Below are 19,891 nucleotides of genomic sequence, written 5' to 3'. Positions count from 1 at the left end.
GGAAGGGAGAGAAGACTATGACACAAAAGGCTGTGCCAAGTGAAAGGGGAGAATTTATCATGTAAGGAGAGAATTCAATTTTGTAAACGAAGAGAGGAGTGGTACCATATGCATTTAACTGTGGTGTAAACTAAAAAAGAAAATTGAGCTAAATGATCTGGCCCAGTGTAGACATTTTTACATTTTTAAGATCAAGTAGAATAATTACATTCTCTAGTCTGACTTTCAGATTAATACAAGACATTTTTATCAATACCTCTGCTTGACTAACTTGCATCTTAATGTATTGGATCTATAATTTATGCATATATCTGTGCTTTCGCTTACTCCTTTGTAAAGCCTTCATGGTTTAGGAAAAAATCACACATTAATTCTATTCAAAAACAAACACTCCTTTCTGCAACTTTCCCGGAACTAGAGGGCAGGTCCTGCAAGCAGAAGTTGATATCACTGGTTAAGTTTATGGTTTATTAAAAAGTGATATAAGAAAAATTTACTTCCCATTGATCACCTATCAGTGTTCAAAACAAAAAGCTCAGTAAAATGTACTCCGCACCTTCTACATGAACATGGAATTCATGTTTTGCTCTGCCCACAGGGTTGCTTGCTGTGCACTGGTAGGTTCCTTCATCAGCTGCAGACACGTTTTCTATCTTCAGTACCTTCCCAAATTTATCTGTTACAGGTTTGTCCTTGGGCAAGTTTTCAGTAACTTTGACCCAGCTTAGATGAGGAGTTGGGCTAGTAGTAAAGAAGAAAAAAAAGATTTTGAGTTGGATACCAAGACGCTGTAATGATTCGTGTTAGCATAGCTGCTGGAATTCATGCATATGAGTTGCAAAAAGTTTTCAGTTGTTTGAGCTCTTTCAAAACCCCAAGCAATAGTACAGGCTGTACTATAGACTACTTCTAGTCAACACTGTCCCTTGATTTGAAGGACCCCTATGAATAAGTCCTTCATAGCCAAGCCTAGGCCATGGCACAAGGCTGCATTCCTTGTAAACATTGGCATGAACTGTGTCAGAAGGAATGGAGCTCATCCTGTCTGACTCCAAAAGGGCATTCTAGGACAAACAAGGAGGCAAAGACTTCACTGGAGTGACTTCATTCAGCCTTGCTGGATTAGGAAGACGTCCAGACATTGGAGATGGCTGAAAACGTTCCTTACGCTTTCAGAAAGCAAGTGACACAGAAATTCAGGACAGACTGCTGTATGCACAGTCCCAGCTGGGATTCATGACCCCGACACCATATACTTTGTCATATCTGCTTACACTTGTGTCCATCTGTCATGATGGCAAAATGCCCAGGCACAAGCTACTCAAAGGCCCAGGTACCAAAAAAAACCTATGGCTTTCCAAGAGCAGTGAGCATAACGGTACAAATGTTCTGTTCCCTGCAAGGGTTCCTTTCTTGCTTGTCTACCAAAGTCTGGCACCATGTTGCCTCAGTGCTGTACTGAGGGAATGCCCTCCCGACACTGATGTTACTCAGATTATAAGGTTTCAGAAATGACAGATTGGAAATGTACTTATTTCCTTATTTTGCAATTGGCTGCCCCTGATCTTAGTTACTTGAAATCTGGCTCAGTCTATCCACTTCCCTGATTTGTGGGTATTTGGTTGGATGGACTGGCAAAGATATAATCATTTTTCTGCTGAAAGTGGAGAATTCAGCAAATATTTTATTTTTGCTTAAGTGCTACGTTTTCGACGCGTTGCCATGAAGAAAAGACTAAGGACTGGAGAAATAAAGCTCCTCTTGAGCAGAGACTTTGTCGTCCTTTGAAACTGAATAGTAAAATAAAAAATGGCTTTTTGTTTCAAAAATAGTTTCCTAGAAATTATTGAATGAAACGAAAACATTTCTTCTTTTCACGTTTTTCCAAATAGTGCCTTTTTTCCTCTCCTTTTGTATGTGGTATTTTTAGTTCCTGCACATGAAAATTCATATTTGTGTATTTCTGAGATGATTTGCCTGTTCAGTACCTTGACAACATTATAAACTCATAGCTATGGACTTGTGGCCTGAGAATTAGTTTGATGTGCAATGAATTAGACAAGAAAGTGCTGCAAGAGGGAACTAAAACTCACTGCAGATAGCTGGAGCAAATCCAACCGAGACAAGTAATTTACCACCTCTCAAAAGATGGCAACCAACTGCAGAGGCATAATCTTGCCAACTCAAATGATGATCAAAGAGCGATGCCTCTTCAACATAGAAAAACAAAATGCCCCAAACATGTTTGTTCAGGCAGATAAATATCCTGATTTCAGAATTTTATAGGGGGGGATAATTGCACAGCCTTTAATATGAGTTATCGGTCTACTAACTGCGGTGTGCAACCACAGACCTGCAGCCCCACGAAAGACCATGAGAACCCAATGGCTTAAGTCTCCATTTAATGAAAGCCCTATCACAAACAAACCAGAAGCAACTGTGCTTTCAATTGTGGTTTAGTGATGACAGAGTTTTTTCTCTGGTGATAACTCTACTGGGGCAAACTATTGCATCTGCTAGCAGGCAGTAAAATCAGAAAGCTGGACTGAGGGCATAGTGGAGCTTATTTCTGCCCTGAACTATGGCTGCAGAAACCAGGTCCAGAGAGATACTCACAGCTTCATCTAGAGGACCACGCTTAAATGAGCACTGTTCCTTTCTTTATTTACCTTATTTTGTCCTGTTAAATTACAATAGAAAATAAAATTGATCTCATTTCCCAGCACAAAACGGCTGCTTGAAATGCTCCCTGTATTATTACAGTGAGCACATCCTCACTGAGATATTCTGCCATGCTTAATACAGCCCGAGCCATGACTAGAGCTGCCAGAGCTCTGTGCTGCTTTACGAGGAATACATTTGCTCTAGGAAAACACTGCATAAGTCTCAATTTAAAATTAAACAGACATATACATACACTTGTAGCAGAATAAGGTGATTAAATCTGTGTATTATTGCACATTACTCACAGTCCTTCAGCAATACACTCGAGTTGCAGGACACCTCCCTTGATAACAGTGACTGATGAGCTGCTGCCAGCAGATTCAGGAGGGATCAGCAGTTTGGGTTTTCTTTCTTTAATAAAATTTGCTAGAATAGAAAATATATATATAAGTTAGATTCAAAATCTTTGCATCTTTGCTTTTCCTTCCAATAACATTACAAACGTTATTCTAGTCTGAAGGCTTCTAACATCAGTTTCTTAGTTTGCTTACTGTTTTATATGGTTTAAGATCAATGCAGGAAGAATCCTGTTCTGCTTACAGCTAGAAAATCGTGACAGTGGTAACAGGAGGCAGCAGTACCAGGGAAGCTCCATTTCCTGTGGCTTCATGTCCTTGCTTTCCCAGCACTGGCCTCTTTCTATCATGTATGTTGGCCAATTGTTGATACACTTGATCTTCCAATTATTGATCTTCTGGTGTGCAGCATCTTTATCAGCACCCATCTTCTGCATTGACTCTCCTTCATTTTCTAAAACTCAGATGGAAACCCATCTTTCTGACTTGAATATCCCCCAGAAATGCCCTTGTTATAATTACGAAATCTACAGTAATGGAGATAGAATTAGTAAAGGAGACTGTTTAAATAATAAAACAAGATTGGCCTGCATTTGATTTCAATGGACCATTTATTCCAGCCTGCTAAACAATGGTTTCATGATGAAACATGCATAGAGTTAAATGGCTGTCCAGTTATTGCTATAATAACAATTAGTACAGTAATGAATAAGTCCCCAAATGGTCCTAGTTCTTAAAAAATAGTCGGTTATGGATGATTTGGTGAAATATCATATGCATCTTTCTGAAAAACCTTTTATTTTTTTCATCCCCCTGCTATTTATCTTTTCAAACCTGTGTTACAAGTGTTCAGAGCTGCAGCAACACTTTGGTGCTTCTGGACATGCTCACATGTTTTCCATCTGCCCTCCTGCTGCCATAGGCAGGCATGCACCCTTCCACCAAAGCACTGCACACAAGCCTTGCCTGTTCTGCTCACACTGACAGCCTCCTTGGGACAAGTCCTGAGGACTTACCAGTGCTTTGAGCCACTCCACCTTGAAATACTCAAGGAGGATCCACTTTTCAAAAGCTCCAGTGCTCATTCAGCAGAATGAGGTGTTTCAGGAGTTTCAAGATTTTGCATCTTGAAAAACAGAGGCTCTCAGAAGCAATTTAACCAAACAAACTAGCTTCAAAAGCTACATATGAAAATGGAGACACTCGTTTTTTGGTTTTTTGTTTTTGTTTTCTTTAAAGAAACTAACAGGTTGGAAAATGGCAGGAATAGCCACCAGCTCCCTTCTGAACTACCCACATTGTCTGCATAAATTTCAGAGCGTTTTTGGGATATGACTCCACAAATCAGTGAGCACAAAACATGGGAAGAGGTGGATCCTCAGGATGAGAAGTGCTTTGTTGGAGTGCTTACCTGTGGCGAATACCAAACAGCACAACACACAGCCAAAGTGAACCATCTCACGTTCACCCTGTGTACAGCTACAGACGTGCACAATTAACACAGTGCAGCTAAAGCTCTGCAAATCCACACCTTAAGCTCACCCTGGAGTAATGCAGCCTCAGGGTGACCTGTTAGACGTGGATTCAGTTTCAAACCACAGCAGCTTAATGGCAGTGTCTCCTTCACCACCAGAGGAAGATGCAGAGTGCCATGCTCTGACTCCTGCTCTGAACTGATAACACTGCCTGACTCCTTACTTACATTATGTTCTGAGATGTGAATATTTCTTTCTTGAATAAGAAAACTACCTCTTTGTTAAAAACCCTTCAGATTTCTGTCAAAAAGTACAAGATGAGCAAATTGTACTCCACGGACCACTTAAATCCATCCCATTGCAATAAAAAGGCTTTTGTGATTTTTTCTTTTCATCCTCCCAAGCAGCAGCTCACATTTCATTTCAGCTGGTAGATTCTCAGTGTAAAGGCTAAATAACAGATGCATTCAACTCACCCTTAGTAACCGCAGCATTAGGTGAGCCTGAGTCATTAGCATGCTTAACTGAAATAAATAAAAGTGACAACCAAATACAAACGTGCATAGTTGACATAAAATGAAAAGAAACAACAAATCAACCAAAACCAAACAATGTCCCCCCCACGTAAATTTCTGCCATGGAAGAAAAAAAAGAAACAAAAGATGACATAAATCAACAGATGAGCAATGAATTTCTGAAAATAAAGAAAATCATTTACATACATGTAATATTCTGCAAAATACTTCATGGTGATATAACCAACTTGGCATAGAGAATAGCAGGCAACCTCCAGCTGAGGATACAAAACTTGTAAATGCACACCTCACATCTACACTTGCACTCAGTCTCAGGTCTCCAACAGCGTGCATGCACACACCAAAGCCTTTCTTTCAGAGACCCAGAATCAAACACTGCCCCATTTTCTCTAATCTGCACGTGCACGGCTGTGGGGCTGGACACATTATAAATGCTATGGAGGGCAACGTGGCATTTTGCTATTTATCTCACAATTATTATCCCAAGATACAGATTAAGCAAGTATTAAGATACCAGATACAAACCCAGTATTAATCATTTATCTTTTTTTTTTTTTAATCCTAACAAGAAACTCTCAAAACCATATATTTAATATTAGGCTTTCATTCACAAAGAAAAATCTCCTTGGCTTTCTGGGCTACATAAACCCAAAAGGTCAGAAGCATTAACGAAACAGAAGACTGATATTCAGGGCACAGGCAGCTTCAGCTCTTGCTGCAAACCTTAACTGAATTCATTACAGCCAAAAGAGATTCAAGCAAAACAGGATGGCTCTGCAGATGCTGTAAGCTGCCTCATTTCCACCAGCTTCTGCAGGGCCTTACTCTTTTAACAGAGCTGACAGCATGCCCTGAAAAGCTTCTAGTGTTTTGCAAAACACTTTGACGCTGCTCCCTGCACAACATTTCACAAGGAAAATGTTATTGCCCCATGTGTCCCTGTGGCAGCCTGAAAAGGGACCATTTTGCTTCTAGCCTGCAATGCACAGGCAGCGTGCATCTGGACCATCACAGCAGTCACTGTTGCAGAGGTTGAAAATCAGGCCTATAGTTCTTGTTGCCGAGCAGCAGCCCACTTCTCCTTAGAGAAGAGGGGAGGGACAGTTGTGTCTCCTTTTTCATAAAAGTAAAGACACAGAGGCTTCCAGGGCCAAGCCACCAGCAGGGCTGAGCCTGCAGCCCAGTCCCACAGCTGCACTCAGACCAACCAACAGTGCAGTGATGTGGAAGCCTCAATGTCCTCGAGACCCAGGCAAGTCCCATCAGGGACCACCAGAGAAGCAAGTTTCCCTCCTGCTTCACCACCTTTCACTGAAGAGAGAGCAGGAGGAAGAGCAGGCTACGTTGGGGGGCCAACAGCTGCATCTGGGGGCTTTGGGGCTCACATCTGCTGATGTGATGTGATCACACTGACGTCCAGGGAGTCAAAAAAGAAAAACAACAGTAAGCAAGAAACAACGCATCCACAAACTTACAACGGGAAACCTTCAGTGTCATTGGCATTTTCTGTACAATTGTCCTCAGTTTTGGAAATGCTGCGAAGCAACAATAATCACTTCGGCTGTCATTTTCTTCCACATTTGCAAAGTAGAGATCTCCCTTAAGGCTCATGGAGACCCTTTCATCTTGAGGAATGTGCTGCAAATCTAGCAAGAAAAAATAATTACGATATGGTAATGATACTGAGCTGCTTCACCAATATGACTACCAATGCTCTGCTGTCATGTGTTTGCTTCCAGATACAGCACATAACTTTGATGTGAAAGAGGCAGAAGGCCCAGCACAACCCATGGGTTATTCACCAATACTCAGCGTACAGAACTGCATACGCAGCTCCTTCTCAGCCAGAGAAAATGTCCAACACCTCTCCCCAATACAAAGGCCAGTAATGCTGATATGGAGGTCACTATTTGCAGATGTGCCAATCTCCTGACCAGTTTGCTCTTCTGTAATTACAGATTAGAGCAGGGTAGCATTAGTATGGACTGGTGAGACTACACTGTCTCATTCTTGATCCAGCCATATGCAGACCTATGCTAAGTATGTATGTCAGGAGTGGAGAGGCTGCCTCATAAGATCAGAGGTTTAATCTGGCACCCTGTCTCTGCAAGAACTTGGTGAACATCAGAAACAAACCCTTCGTGTCACAGCAGTATCTTGCTTCTCGTAGCCAGAAAACCCTACAGAATACAAATGCTGAAGAAACACTGAAGAATGCAACAATGAAAATCACGTCAAAACTAAGAAACAATTATGCATACCTGACACTGAAGCATAAAGTAATGGTTGATTCATGAGAAGAAAACAGTAATGATAGACATAATATATTGGTACATTTTGTTTTCTCTACCCTAAATGCAGCAGTCTTCCTTACTGGTAGATGTACTCACTGATATTTAAGCTCTGCTATGTGCTGTCAATGTACTCTTCAATTTGCTTGTTCTATGTAAAGACATCTCTATTTCCCATTTTTCAATTTTTATTTATTTATCAATATCCTGATCTTTTCCCCCGACACCTGCAGAATTACCATTCCCATCAGCTATAAAACTGTTATGAAACTGCTTTGGAAGACAAATGTTCTGAGTTTCCTTACATGAAGCACGTGTAAGTTGTTTACTTACCAATATTCATCCAATAGATATGCAAAGGTGGGATCCCTTTTGGGGGGTTACAGTGCAAGATCACAGAATCACCATGCTCCACGTCAAGGGGCTCAATTTTTTCTTTAGGGAATTTCGGTACACCTGTGCAAAAGCAAAGAAGTTCCTCTTTTACTGTTATCCTTGGAAATTTTCCCTTTAGTTCCCAATAAAATATTTACTTTAACATCACAATTTGCATTCTTGCCTTTAGGTATTCCTATTGTTTATCAAGTGGTACAGAGTAACAAAGCATTTCACAAAGAGCAAGACATTTTTGCTAGTTTTGTTCATTCATTAAGTGATTTGTCCGTGCTGCCCATGAGTTCTGCTGAAGAATTATTTTAGTGTATTTATTTTCAAATGCTGTCATTTATTTGACTAGTCCCTGCCAGACAGCACAAAGAGACAGATAACTGAAATGGGATCCTAAAATGAGCACAGACGACAGGGTTCTGACAGATCTCTGGAGATCAAAAATCAGTCTGGGAGCACAGGCTCTTCTGGGAAGTCTTTGGCTAAACAGCAGTTCCCAAGAAGCCACTGCAAGTCAGTGCAGGTGAGGACAGACATCAGACAGCTATTCTGCCTTGTGCTTGGAGCCATCCCGACTCTTATCCATCTCCAGAATGAGATGAAGCAGAAGCCTTATGTAAAGACAATATTGCTTCCACGTGCCCTCAGGTGTAAAACCTCTGCTGTGCAGATCTGCAGGGTTTCTCAGCGAGCTTGTCCTTCAGGATGCAGAGAGGCTTGGCGCAAGGGAATACACCGGAGGTGCAAAAGGAAAGCATTATTTGGCTTAAATATAGGTTAAATAATTAACGGATTAAGGACTTGGGTTAATTGCCAAGGGAGTCAGCAGACTGTTTAAAGCCTGAACGACACCTGGCAAGGATCATCTACCTGGACTGTATCAGCATCCCAAAAATGCAACTGGAGCATATCCAAGTGGAGAGGAAGTCGAGCTGGGCTGGAACCCTCCCCAAAGCAAGCACTGGAAGACTGCAGCTCAGAGATTACTGTGAAGAAATTAGTCTGCAAAATGTAACCACTCCTTAAACGAATTCAACTAAGACAGTTTCAGGGCGGACACTCTTCTGATTTCAGACAAGTTCAAACTCATGAAAGTTTCAGTTCAGGCAACTTCATTAAACGTTAAAATTATCAGCAATTAAACAGCGACTGAATGAAAGCATCCTGGCTGTGCAGGGCCAGACTGGCACAGCAACTAGTGCCATCCTGGTGTTCAAGGCATGAGAGGGCACTCTGGGAGCAAATAAACAATTTAATATGTCAGTAGTCCAGGGGCACTGCAAGACAGCAGCAGAAGTCAAACTGAAAAGGAGGTTGAGAAGAAATACAAGGCCAGGACTGGGAGCTTTTTTAATTGTAGCATTAGTGAACACAAAACAAAGCAATCAATACAGTGCTGATTGCCTGAGTGCAAATTGGTCATAGGTTGTTGGGTTTTTTTTTAATCTCCAAAAGTGTTGTTGATATGAATAGAAATTATTAGGGAAAACAACAAGGATCTAATGAGCATCACCCACTCTGTAGTTGGCATTTCAAGTAAGGGAAAGAACTCCGTGTTAAATCCAATACATTCAATAATCAATACTCTTCAAGCCCTGGAAAGTGCATCTCTTGACTGCTGGAGAGGGAAAACATTTTCCAGTGGGAAAAAGCCAATTTGTTGACCTAAAGCCTGCTTACTTTTCCCAAAAGCACATCACTCAAAGCTAGGAGTGCTGGATCAGGTGAAGGATAAGGGATTTCTGACTAAGTCAACAAAATCAGGAGGTCAGCAAATAGACCAATAGTGAGACTGCTCATCTAAGGCACGGGAAACTTTTGTTCAAACCCATTTTCTGCCTCATTTGGCACAACAATAAAATCTGGGTCTTCAATACCCCAGTTGGGTGCCATAATCACTGGCCTTTCCAGTCAGCTTCTGTAGCCAATAATTACCTAATTATACAAAAAGATATCAATTCCCACCAGGAGACAGTGAAAAATCACCATCTTGGAGTCAATAGCTGGCAGTGCAGGCATTCCTTTCAGGACAGGCCCAGATGCCCACTTTGGTTCCTACTGGGGGAAGCAGCACTGTGAACCCCAATGTCTTGTACAACTTTACAACGTATTTGAACAAAGAGGTGTTTGAGGCTCCTTGGGTTTTCTACACTGTTTCATTTCACTTTGTTCTAAACTTTGATGTTCCCTCAATGCATAACTGGGAGTGCTTTGAACCCTTCAAGTTTTACAAGAGAAGAATATTCAATTTTCATAACAAATTCCTGAGTCAAATCTCCTGACAAATATATTTACTTGCTGGTGCCCCATCGGTCTCATAGACTAGAAAAATGATTGCTTCTGAAAGGAGATTTATTAAGGCTCAGAAGCTAATATCACTTTAGGCTTTGGCTCTTGCACATCAGTTTTCAGTACATACATGGAAGAAATGGCTGGTTTTCTTTTCTGCTGTGCTGCTCTGTTTTAATTGGTGGATATTCCAGAATCAATCTCTACTGATTTGTGGCTGATCTCAGAAACTATCACCATCAAATTAAGCTAGAAAATACCGCAGAAGATTAACTGTGTCACAAAAGTGACACAGGATGGAATTATCAAAGCAGCACATGGACACTGTAAAATTTACAACCAATTGATCTCCTTGCAGCGATACCACTAAAATCGTCATGTCAGTCCTACATGCAATTCCCCACATACAGACATAATGAGAGAGGCCAGAGAATCCAGGGTAGCTCTAGTGCTACATCTCACATATCCATAACGCAGGGGAGAATGTTATTTAATGGCTCTGAGAAAGGCTTGCTGAAGTACCAGTGGGAGGACACTCAGAACACAGGCAATCAAGGTGTGTAATAGCCACAGGGAAGATGACAAACTGCACACCTGACTTCAGTTATGGAAACATCTTCTAAAAGCCCACATTGATATATAAAGCTCTCAAAACAGTAGCAGGAAAGACTTCATTGCTGAAGTATTATTTCCTGCCAAGGCTGTATCTTGAATGATGAACAGCATTTAAAACCAGAATCGCTGTGCTGTGACAGTGTATAAACCATGGAAATGGAAGATTACCGTTTCCAGAGTCATCTGTATAAGGAACCAGCCTCTCTTTAATCCCCGGGGTGACTCAAAGTTTAATGACCTAACTGTGCTTGAGATTAGGCTGAAATACCAGTGACAAATTAGGCTGGCTGAGAGAAATTTCAGAACAGAGGCTGGGTCAGTCTCTCCTACTTACCTGTTCAGAATATGCAGTAGAGACATGAAAAGCAAATATAAAATCTGAATTTGAGTCAAGCTGCATACAGAAGTTTAGCAACCTGACTCTCAGCACCCTGGTGCAAGCAGGTCTGCTGCAGGTTTACTCGGACACCTATTAGCACACTTTTTGTTTCTGTCCTAATGCTAACAGCTGAATGACTTTGTACAATTACAACTGTAATGTACAATTACATCCTGTACTGAGGATGAGAATTTATACCAGATAGAGAATGGAGTGCATTTAGCCTGGTGTTTCACACGTTCCTGGGAAAAGCACTGAGAAGTCAAACTGAAGGCAAAAGGTTTCTGTAAATAGCTGCAGAAGTCCTTGGCATACCACTGTACCTGGTTCCTATCAGTAACTGGTTTAAAATGGGAGCTGATTCATTATTTTAAGTCAGCAATTAATATATATTTTGCAAAACTATTGTAGGAAAACATCACTATGCACTAGGTCTCCTTTTATAACTTTCTCTGTAGTCACTGTTGGAGATGCATCTTGGATGCACAGTTGTATCATGGATACAACAAAATCCCTAAAAGATATTAGGGTAATGAAGAACAGAAATAATCAATAAAATGCTATACCTTGGAAATTCCTAGTTCATCAGACATTTTGATTAGGAGCTAAACAATTTGTTATACAGATGCATGGCACAACACATGAAAGAATCTTAAACATCACTTAAAGTCACCAACCAGTGAGTACAGCTAGAGCAGCTTCCTCTATTCAGTTCAGTGCATCAACTGCTATTCTGGTCCATGCTGTAAACGCAGTAGTTAAATCTGTAATTTCCACTGCAACTTTTGAACTGTTTATGAGATATTACCTGCTTTTGTAATGGATTTTTTTAATTGCTTCATTACATTGAAAAAGTTAGGAAGTCTGACTGTCAGGAAGTCCGGGGATGTCAGGCCCCTTGCTCTCAAAGAAACAATTGTCTCTCAAGCAGACAATTTTATGTCTAGGCTCTGTTTTCATCCTCAGAACTTTTGTCTTTTAGAGCAAAGCCTTTAGAAATACTGAACATAAATTTTAACTGTTTGCCATGAAGAGTCTTTTACACTACAGTTAATTAAAGAAGTTTAAACCCTGCTTCTTCTCTTTCTTCTGGCATTGGGCCTGCTCAGTAGTTTGAGCCATAGATTCCCTGAATACAGGAGGAAAGGAACCAAGGTCTGTGTTCTCACCACTACATCCATCTTCATTTTGCATGTATCTTGTAACAATCTAGACTTTGTAAATGATACAAAAACGCAGATTATTCTCACAGCCAATTCTTCCTCTTTCCCCTTAATGTCATCATATATAGAGGAGGTGGGGTATTTTCATTATGTAGGTGACATTTAATGATCATTCCTTTTGACGCTGCTAATGCTTTCCTGGAATCACTACTCTGAGTAAACACTCTTTTGTTCTCCTTTTCAGCAGCAACCTTACTTTCCTTACAAACCTGACATTCTACTTCTGTACAATGCAAATTTAATTTATGAAAAAAACCTACCCTAGTCTGTCTTGCTGTTTTCTTCTTTACTTCACTGGCACAGCGACTTGCCAAGCAGCTTACATTTTACTTGAATACAGCTGGCAAAGCACTGCCACCTCTGCATCATTATCATGAATACGTGTAGTGATCTCATATGTACCAGTCGCTGCTTCAAAACTTGTGGGTGAATAGAGGTAATTTATCCCAAAGTCTTCTGTGTCTGATTGCCTAATTTGCAGCGGTTCTGTGCACCAGCAGATTTCTTTCATTTGAGCAGAGCTGTAGACTATCCAGCGCTCCAGAAAATAAAAGGTGTCTTCTGTGCTCCCTGAATCCTGATTTAATTTACAGCATTTACGTTATACAGTTAAAGAAACAGAGGCAGAAGTATATGAATTCAAGTAAATGCCCTACTGTCATTTAGAAGGTTCTCAAGTTTTCCTCTTCTAATTTCATGTTTTCCTATACTGAATTTGTGACCAATATTGCCTTTCTCTTCCTCAGTTACTCTCAAACAACAAGTTCCCAAATTTCTTGATATGAAGCCATCATATAAACACTGTCCTGGCCAATGCCCAGCTACATGACCTCCAGCTTTTACCAGTCAATTTTGTTCATCTCCACAACCCCAGTCCTGAAAGCCACCTAATTTTCCCCCTGCCTTCCTCTATGCTAACTATGGAAATATGAAAATTACTGATCATAGAAATGAATAACTATATAACAGTTTTGAGAGCTCATTTTCCATTCAACCCCAGAACTTTAACATTTTCCCTTAAGTATTTATACTACACCCTGAATGCTACTGACACCAGGCTAATGAACTTATGGTTGATTGGACTGATTGGATTCCAAACACTTGCACTGTTTGCTGTTTCACAACAATAAGCTGCTATTTCTCCCATCCTCTCCCTAACTTCACATTCCATGCTCTGAGATGTAGACCATACTGTCTTCCCAATTTCTGGGCACTCAGCCCCACAGTAACCAGGCTGGGATATTATAGGCTTACAACTCTAAGTAGCATTTACCTTCCAATAAATATTTGGAAAGCAAAAGCATGATTCTTAATTCTTTATCAAATACACTTCTCTTGTATTAGAAATAACACTAGCTCAAAAGTTTTCTTCCTTTTTTAAAAAAACATTTTCCCAGCCTTAGATTCAAACCGTCTTTGTTTTCACTGACAGTGCATTTCTATTCATTGCCCACCACATTTTTAATTTTTCAAATATTTCTTGCACTGCTTCTTATGTCTTATTTTTTTAAGTTTTTTCTTCTTCTCATTTCTGCCATTTGTTTTCCCTCTCCAAACATTTCAATATATTAATGATGTGCTGGTATCCTCTCTCAAACCAATTATTTCTGTCCAGATTAGGCAGAGAATTTTATCATGTGGCAATTACCATCAATAGCTCTACTTTCTTCTTCACAGAAAGAGCAAAGTATTAGAAGTGGAAGCATTACAAGAGAAAGCAGAGGCTTTAGGCAAATACAAATCAGAAAAGAATCCTGGTGGGTTTCATGAAACAGGCAAAGAAAGCAAACTATAAAGACATTTAAATAGTCAAGCCGAAACAAATAATCATTTTCTGTCACTGAACACTCGGTTCCCCTGGGATGGCTATTAGAAAGTTTATATTAATTTATCCACCAGCCCAACCTCTCGAGGCCAAGTATAGCTCAGAAAGCAGAAGTAAACAATAAATGTTTTCCAGTCTAATTTATCTGGGAAAACAGATGTGTGATTTACCCCACTGTTTTTGTATTAAGTAAAGATTAGAAACATGTAAGATGAATGGTGTGGTCTGAATCCCTGCATTCAGATTTTGTTGTTCAGATTTCTGGGCTCAAAAATTGGAATGAAATAAAATCAGTTCAGAGGGCACAAAGTTTTCTTTCAGGCATCCACTGATTTACGAACAACACTATTTCCAAAGTTTTTTTTTTACATGAAGTATAATGAAAGTGAAGCAAAAGCCCTTACTTGGAACGATGAGTTCAATTTCTTTTGACATGGCAGTTCCCAGCACATTGGATGCATAGCAACGATATTTCCCCTGAAAATTGGTGATGATTCCATGGTTCTGAATCACAAATGTCCCAGAGTTGTTACGTGTGGTTATTCTGGGATCAGATAACAGATCAAATGGTTTTCCATCCTTCGTCCAGTTGAAACTGAAAAATAAAACAATGATTACAAAGCAATGGCCGCAGTATAGAGAGTACAAAAACAGTGGAAATTATGGTTCCAACACTGCAGTATCAAAACAAAAGAAAAACGAAACTATATAAAAGGAGGTGATGGTAAAATGAATTCTGTGCTGCTATAATTTGTGCTAGCTATTGAGCTTGTCTGCTACTGCACAGTTCACTTTTAGACAACTGACTGTGACACAGAATAAGAACAGAGAGCTTAACAAAAGGACAATAAATGAGAGATGCCAGCTGTGAAAGCAAGAGCCACACACTGGAAGGAATTACAGGTCTCCAAAAAAAGCTCTGTTTGCAGGACAGTTGGGACTTTTGGCAGGCTCTACATACATATATGAGCTCTACAAGAGGTACCACCATAGAACCCAGGAGAACATGAGCAGACTGCTCAGAAATGAAACCTCTCCCAACGAGAAAAAGGCACGTTGCTGTCTATTCACAGAGAGCAAAGGATTTCAAACAGCAGAAGCTGAATGGTTTAAATGGGAACAAAGCTTAACCTTGCATTGCAATTCTGAGCAGGTTCCCAGACACCTGCTATTCCTTTCCTCCTCAAAAAAGGAATAATGTTTGGCAAAGGCTAAAAGCAAACTCAATTTCTGCTTGCTTCTCCAGGTGAAAGCAGTACTTACGTGGGCTGTGGATTTCCACTGGCTTCACATTTAATTGTAAAGTTCTCATCAAAAGGGTAGGCAACCTGGGTTTCAGATTGCTCCTTGATTGTTGGAAGCTGTGCAACTGAACACAAAGAGACAGCAGATTAAATCCTCTTTCAAGCATAGCTGTGCACAGCTCAGGGCCTTTCTTTCAACAAGACAATGTCAGGATTACCTCACTGCTGCAAACTGTGAGGCTTGCCTTAAATGAGGGATGATTATCATCACCCTCCTGACATCGACAACACTTGGCTCTCCAAATCTGTATGTGTCTATAGACTCACAGGCACAGATATACACAAAGTCACAAACTTCTGTCTTAATTCTGGATAAAATTACAAGGAAAACCATTGACTGCAAAGATGAGAATGCACCCTGCAGGACAAAAATGCCACGAGCAGTCACACAATGACACAGTGATTTTTCACTATCTTTTTTTTTTTTTTTCTAAGGGAATTAAAAGTGTTGCAAACATCAGTGTAACAAAGCCACAGAAGGAAAGACGCGCCCTGCCATGTACTGGGGATAATGGGATCATCACATCCTTACAGGCAGTCAGAAAGAAAATTAACATCGTCTTTGGTTTCTCTAGGAAGTCCAGGAAGCACAGAGCTGAAGCAAACTGTGGAATGATACCATACCGTATGGTTTCAAAGCTGAGCAATTTCAGGCCCACCAGCTTCACTGATCAGACACAATTCCTTTTTATTAAAACATAAAGACCTTCGTTAAAGCACATTAAGGGCTGGATGACTCCCCTGTGTAGGTACTTAAAGCCAGTGGTTGCCCAGACAGTTTGGCCTGGACTTTGCAGTTCCAGCTCCGCTTTTGCTTTACTTCAGCACAGGGAGTCACTTCCATCTCCTTCACTGATAAAGAAGTTCAGGTAGCTTTATGAAAACATGCTAAAACCCTGCTTAATTGCCTTAATCCTCTGCAACCAGGGCTGCTCACAGCAGGTACCCACACTGCCAATGTCCTGCTCCGAAGCTGCTGCACTCAAAAGCCTGCTGAGACCCTACAGTTCTTTTTCCATCTGTCTAATTCATTCAAAACCCAATATGGTTGAATTTTGTTTTGCTTCATCCCCAGAAAGCAAACTGTAGCGTGCAATCCACCTGGCCACCCAGGCAGTGGAGTCCACTGGCCACCACTGGGTTGTCCCACGTGGGCCTCATCTCATATTTTTCACACATTGATTGCACACCAACCATGCAGAATAGGCAGCTTGAACATCCCAGCCAGACGGACAGAGCTGGTGCTCCCCAGGGTGGGGTGCAAGCATAGGAAATTCTTCTCTGGGGATTCATGTGCATCCCGAGACATACACCCGCTCCTTCTGCAGGCGAGACGGCAGGTTGGAGACAAGTAAATACAGTTTCATATACATCAAAGAAGCTTCAGGGTGACTCAGAGCCAAAATAATGGATTTTTGTTAAGGACAGATCTGACCCCTCAGAGCTAAGCAGTGCGTTGGATCTTGAACATCAGGTAGATGTTATTGGACAAGTTTACTGCTGCATCCAAGCAAGTCTAAACAAAGTGCTTCACGTTTTTATCACTTCTAAATTTCCCAAAGGCCATGTTCTGGCAGAATTAAATTCAAAATGGAACAACTGAAAGTAGGATTTAATACTTTTTCTTCAGGGAAAGGGAAAAAAAGGGGAAAAAAAATAAAAGCAAGCATGCCAAAACAAAACAGCAAAGCGTTCAGTAAATAGCTACAACTCACCTGATAACGGTATTTCAATAGCTGCTGCCAAACTCAGTACAAAGAAAAACAGGCATATGGTGATCCTCCTTGTGCTTAATAGCATCTCCATCACTCTTCTGTAAACAAGGAGTCCAAACAGAACGAGATATACCTTATGCTTCCTCTCAGCATCAAATCAAATCAGATGTAAGATGGGAAACTGGGAGCCTAGCAAGGAGAAGGAACAGCCATATTAGTGTATATTAACTTGGCTCTAATGAGGCTACTAAATTAAAGCAGTGCTTCAGGATTTGCAGCTAAATTGCATGAAAGTACTGTTTCCACTCCTCTCTCCATCTCCTGGCTAGAGGAAGGTCCTATATTAAACCTTTAAAGAAAAATACATGCAAAAAGTAAAAATCAATTACAGCACAAAAGCATAATTATTTTTGCTTTGCAATTAAAGCAGGAGTAGCTTAAAATATGATATATTTGTAATTATTCCAGTTCATAAGTTTTTCTAATGAGAACTGTGTAAGTTGGAAAGTAATGTAACAGAGCTAATGAGAGAAATTTAGTAATTTAGTACATTAATGACCTTACTCATAAATCTCATACATCTTTTTATCTTTTATTTATGTCTTAAAAAAACATAAAAAGGACATTTAGTCCAATTTAGTTCATTAATAAGGAGCAGAGCACGAAACATTGCCTTTTACTCCATTATCCCAGAACTACTGCACGTAGGTTTTACACATTCCATTACACATCCTCAGCACTGCATTACAAGGTAAAAACGTCAGGCACCAGCCAAAAGGAGGAAAAATCTGTGCTAATGAGAGCTTAAGTGCCACTCACAGGGGAGTAAAGGAGAAGGCTCCACAAGTGTGGGTGTATAAAAGATTTCAGTCACCAGCACCACTTGCAAATATCAGCGAAATATTAACAAGTGTAAGGTATGTTTCGTGCTGCTTATCTGCTAACACAGCACTTACAGCACATCTACCTCAAGAAATTCAGGCTTCAGCTGTCAGGATCGTTTTGCAGGAGCAATGTCCACTACTGGGAACCTTTACCCACTCAACTCATGAAACCTTCCTGGAAATCAACGTCCTCGAGACTAAAATCCCTGATTTAAGATTGAAATTGGCCAGCGAGGGGACAAGAGACAGACATGATAATCCCATAAGCCTCATTTGTGTAGAAATGAGGCTAAAAAGCAGATGTCATACAGATATCTTAGGCACTGAACTCTCCCTGGTGGAAGATGCTGGCTGACCTGCTCAGTGCCATGCTCAGCAGAGAGGGACAGCACAGAGGGACATGGGGATGGGGACCCTCTGACTGCAGATCAGCAACCAGCAGCAGCACACTGGTTTGAGGCAGAGATAATCAGCTCAGCTGCATTCCTTCTGGCCTCAATCTGCAAGCAAGAGGCCTTTCCACAGCTCAGGCTACTAAAATCCTTATTCCATGTCCCAGGTGCTGCATGGTGGGTGCACAGCTTCCGCCCATACCTACCAATGGATCCACAGCCACATGGATGCTCTGGCAGCACACTTCCCCAGCCACTCAGTTGCACTTCAGGTTCAAACATCCCCCAGGCTCTCCCATCCATCCCAGCCTCGAGCGCTGCCACGTACCCAAACTTCAGGCAGTGCAACGCTTCACTTCTACAACCATTCAACTCCAAACCAAAATTTCTCATCTCATGCCAGATCCCAGCAAATGAACAATTTAGCTGCTGAAATAATTTGGAGCAATAATTGAGGTGGCTGCACAAGAACTTGGCAGCAAAGGGCAGGTTTCGGTCTCAAGCAGTGCCAAAGCACAGCGCTCTCCTGAGGCCCAGTGTGTGCCAGATAAAACCTGCAGAATCTTGACCCTGGTAAAAACAACAGCTCAGCAGGGAGCTGGAGCAGCCCCACAGCTTACTCTGGATACCTGTTTTTTTTTCCCCAGGAATCCCGAATTCTCCTCTGTTCTCCTTAGGAGTTGTCCAAAGCATCCCTTGCACCTGGGCGGCAAAGACAACAGCAGAAAACCTTTCCTTGGCACAATGATCAGGACTGCCACAATGAATGGTACACTTAGGATCCCTCTTCTCCTTTTTCTTTTTCCCCCTCCACTCCTGTTCCTCTCTTCTCTCAGCCTCAGGCTTAAGCCGACTAATTTGAATTCACCACAAATACTTATCTGCAGTTCCCTACCTGCAATTCATTATTTACTGAGCTGTTTGGTTAATAGTAAATACTGATTGCTCTAAGGACAGACCATTTGTTTGTTTAATGAGCTGCCTATTATTTACAGTGAGCAAATCTTTCAAAATATCAGCATTTCTAAGGAGTGATGCAGTTCCAGATTATTTCTATGTATACCACCGCTTCCAAAACATGCTATACAAACATTGGACAGCTAAAGAGGGAAAAAAATTAAATTGTCATTTTTTTTCCTCATAAACCTCGTGAACAGTTTTCCCTACATGTAATTACTGCATTAAAATTGCTCATCAACAGTAGCAGAATGACAGCCAAAAATCCCAGAGTAGAGATCTACTGCTTCCAAGAGAAATTACATAGTACTATTAAATATGGAATCAATCTCAGCTATTTGGTTCTCTCAAGCTATGCAAGATTTGGCTCCTGTATAAATTCTGTATGGCACAAATATTAATGAAAGTACTGAATTCCCACAGCTTAATATTGCTGCGTTTCTGAGCTGACCTTTTCATTAGCTAGAATCAGATTTAATTTCTCAGTGACACATATATTTCAAGATTGTTAAATAAAAGCTGTTGGTAATTAGAAGTCTCAGCCTTCAGGGTGGCCCCAGTGACACAACAGCAAAACAAAACAAAATGGAAAATTAAAA

The 19,891-nt window shown here is 40.8% G+C and overlaps 1 protein-coding gene across 8 annotated transcripts in view; it reads right to left on the bottom strand.

Moving 5' to 3' along the window:
• CHL1 (cell adhesion molecule L1 like) overlaps nucleotides 1-19,891 on the bottom strand; it is a 108,223-nt gene that overhangs the window by 31,822 nt on the left and 56,510 nt on the right. For 7 of the 8 annotated variants that reach the window (XM_010718741.3, XM_019620225.2, XM_019620228.2 and 4 more), the window contains 8 exons: nucleotides 17,060-17,248; nucleotides 15,304-15,409; nucleotides 14,445-14,635; nucleotides 7,656-7,778; nucleotides 6,507-6,677; nucleotides 4,972-5,019; nucleotides 2,970-3,090; nucleotides 557-741 (listed from right to left, as the gene is read on the bottom strand). In XM_010718741.3, the coding sequence (XP_010717043.1) occupies nucleotides 557-741; nucleotides 2,970-3,090; nucleotides 4,972-5,019; nucleotides 6,507-6,677; nucleotides 7,656-7,778; nucleotides 14,445-14,635; nucleotides 15,304-15,409; nucleotides 17,060-17,150 (1,036 nt within the window). In that variant the 5' untranslated portion in view covers nucleotides 17,151-17,248. The remainder of the gene's footprint in view (nucleotides 1-556; nucleotides 742-2,969; nucleotides 3,091-4,971; nucleotides 5,020-6,506; nucleotides 6,678-7,655; nucleotides 7,779-14,444; nucleotides 14,636-15,303; nucleotides 15,410-17,059; nucleotides 17,249-19,891) is intronic. The other variant, XM_019620226.2, reaches the window with a different exon arrangement.

The sequence above is a fragment of the Meleagris gallopavo genome, chromosome 14, assembly GCF_000146605.3.
Source record: "Meleagris gallopavo isolate NT-WF06-2002-E0010 breed Aviagen turkey brand Nicholas breeding stock chromosome 14, Turkey_5.1, whole genome shotgun sequence".
Classification (NCBI taxonomy): Eukaryota; Metazoa; Chordata; class Aves; order Galliformes; family Phasianidae; genus Meleagris; species Meleagris gallopavo.
This window is presented reverse-complemented; position numbering and strand designations above follow the sequence as displayed.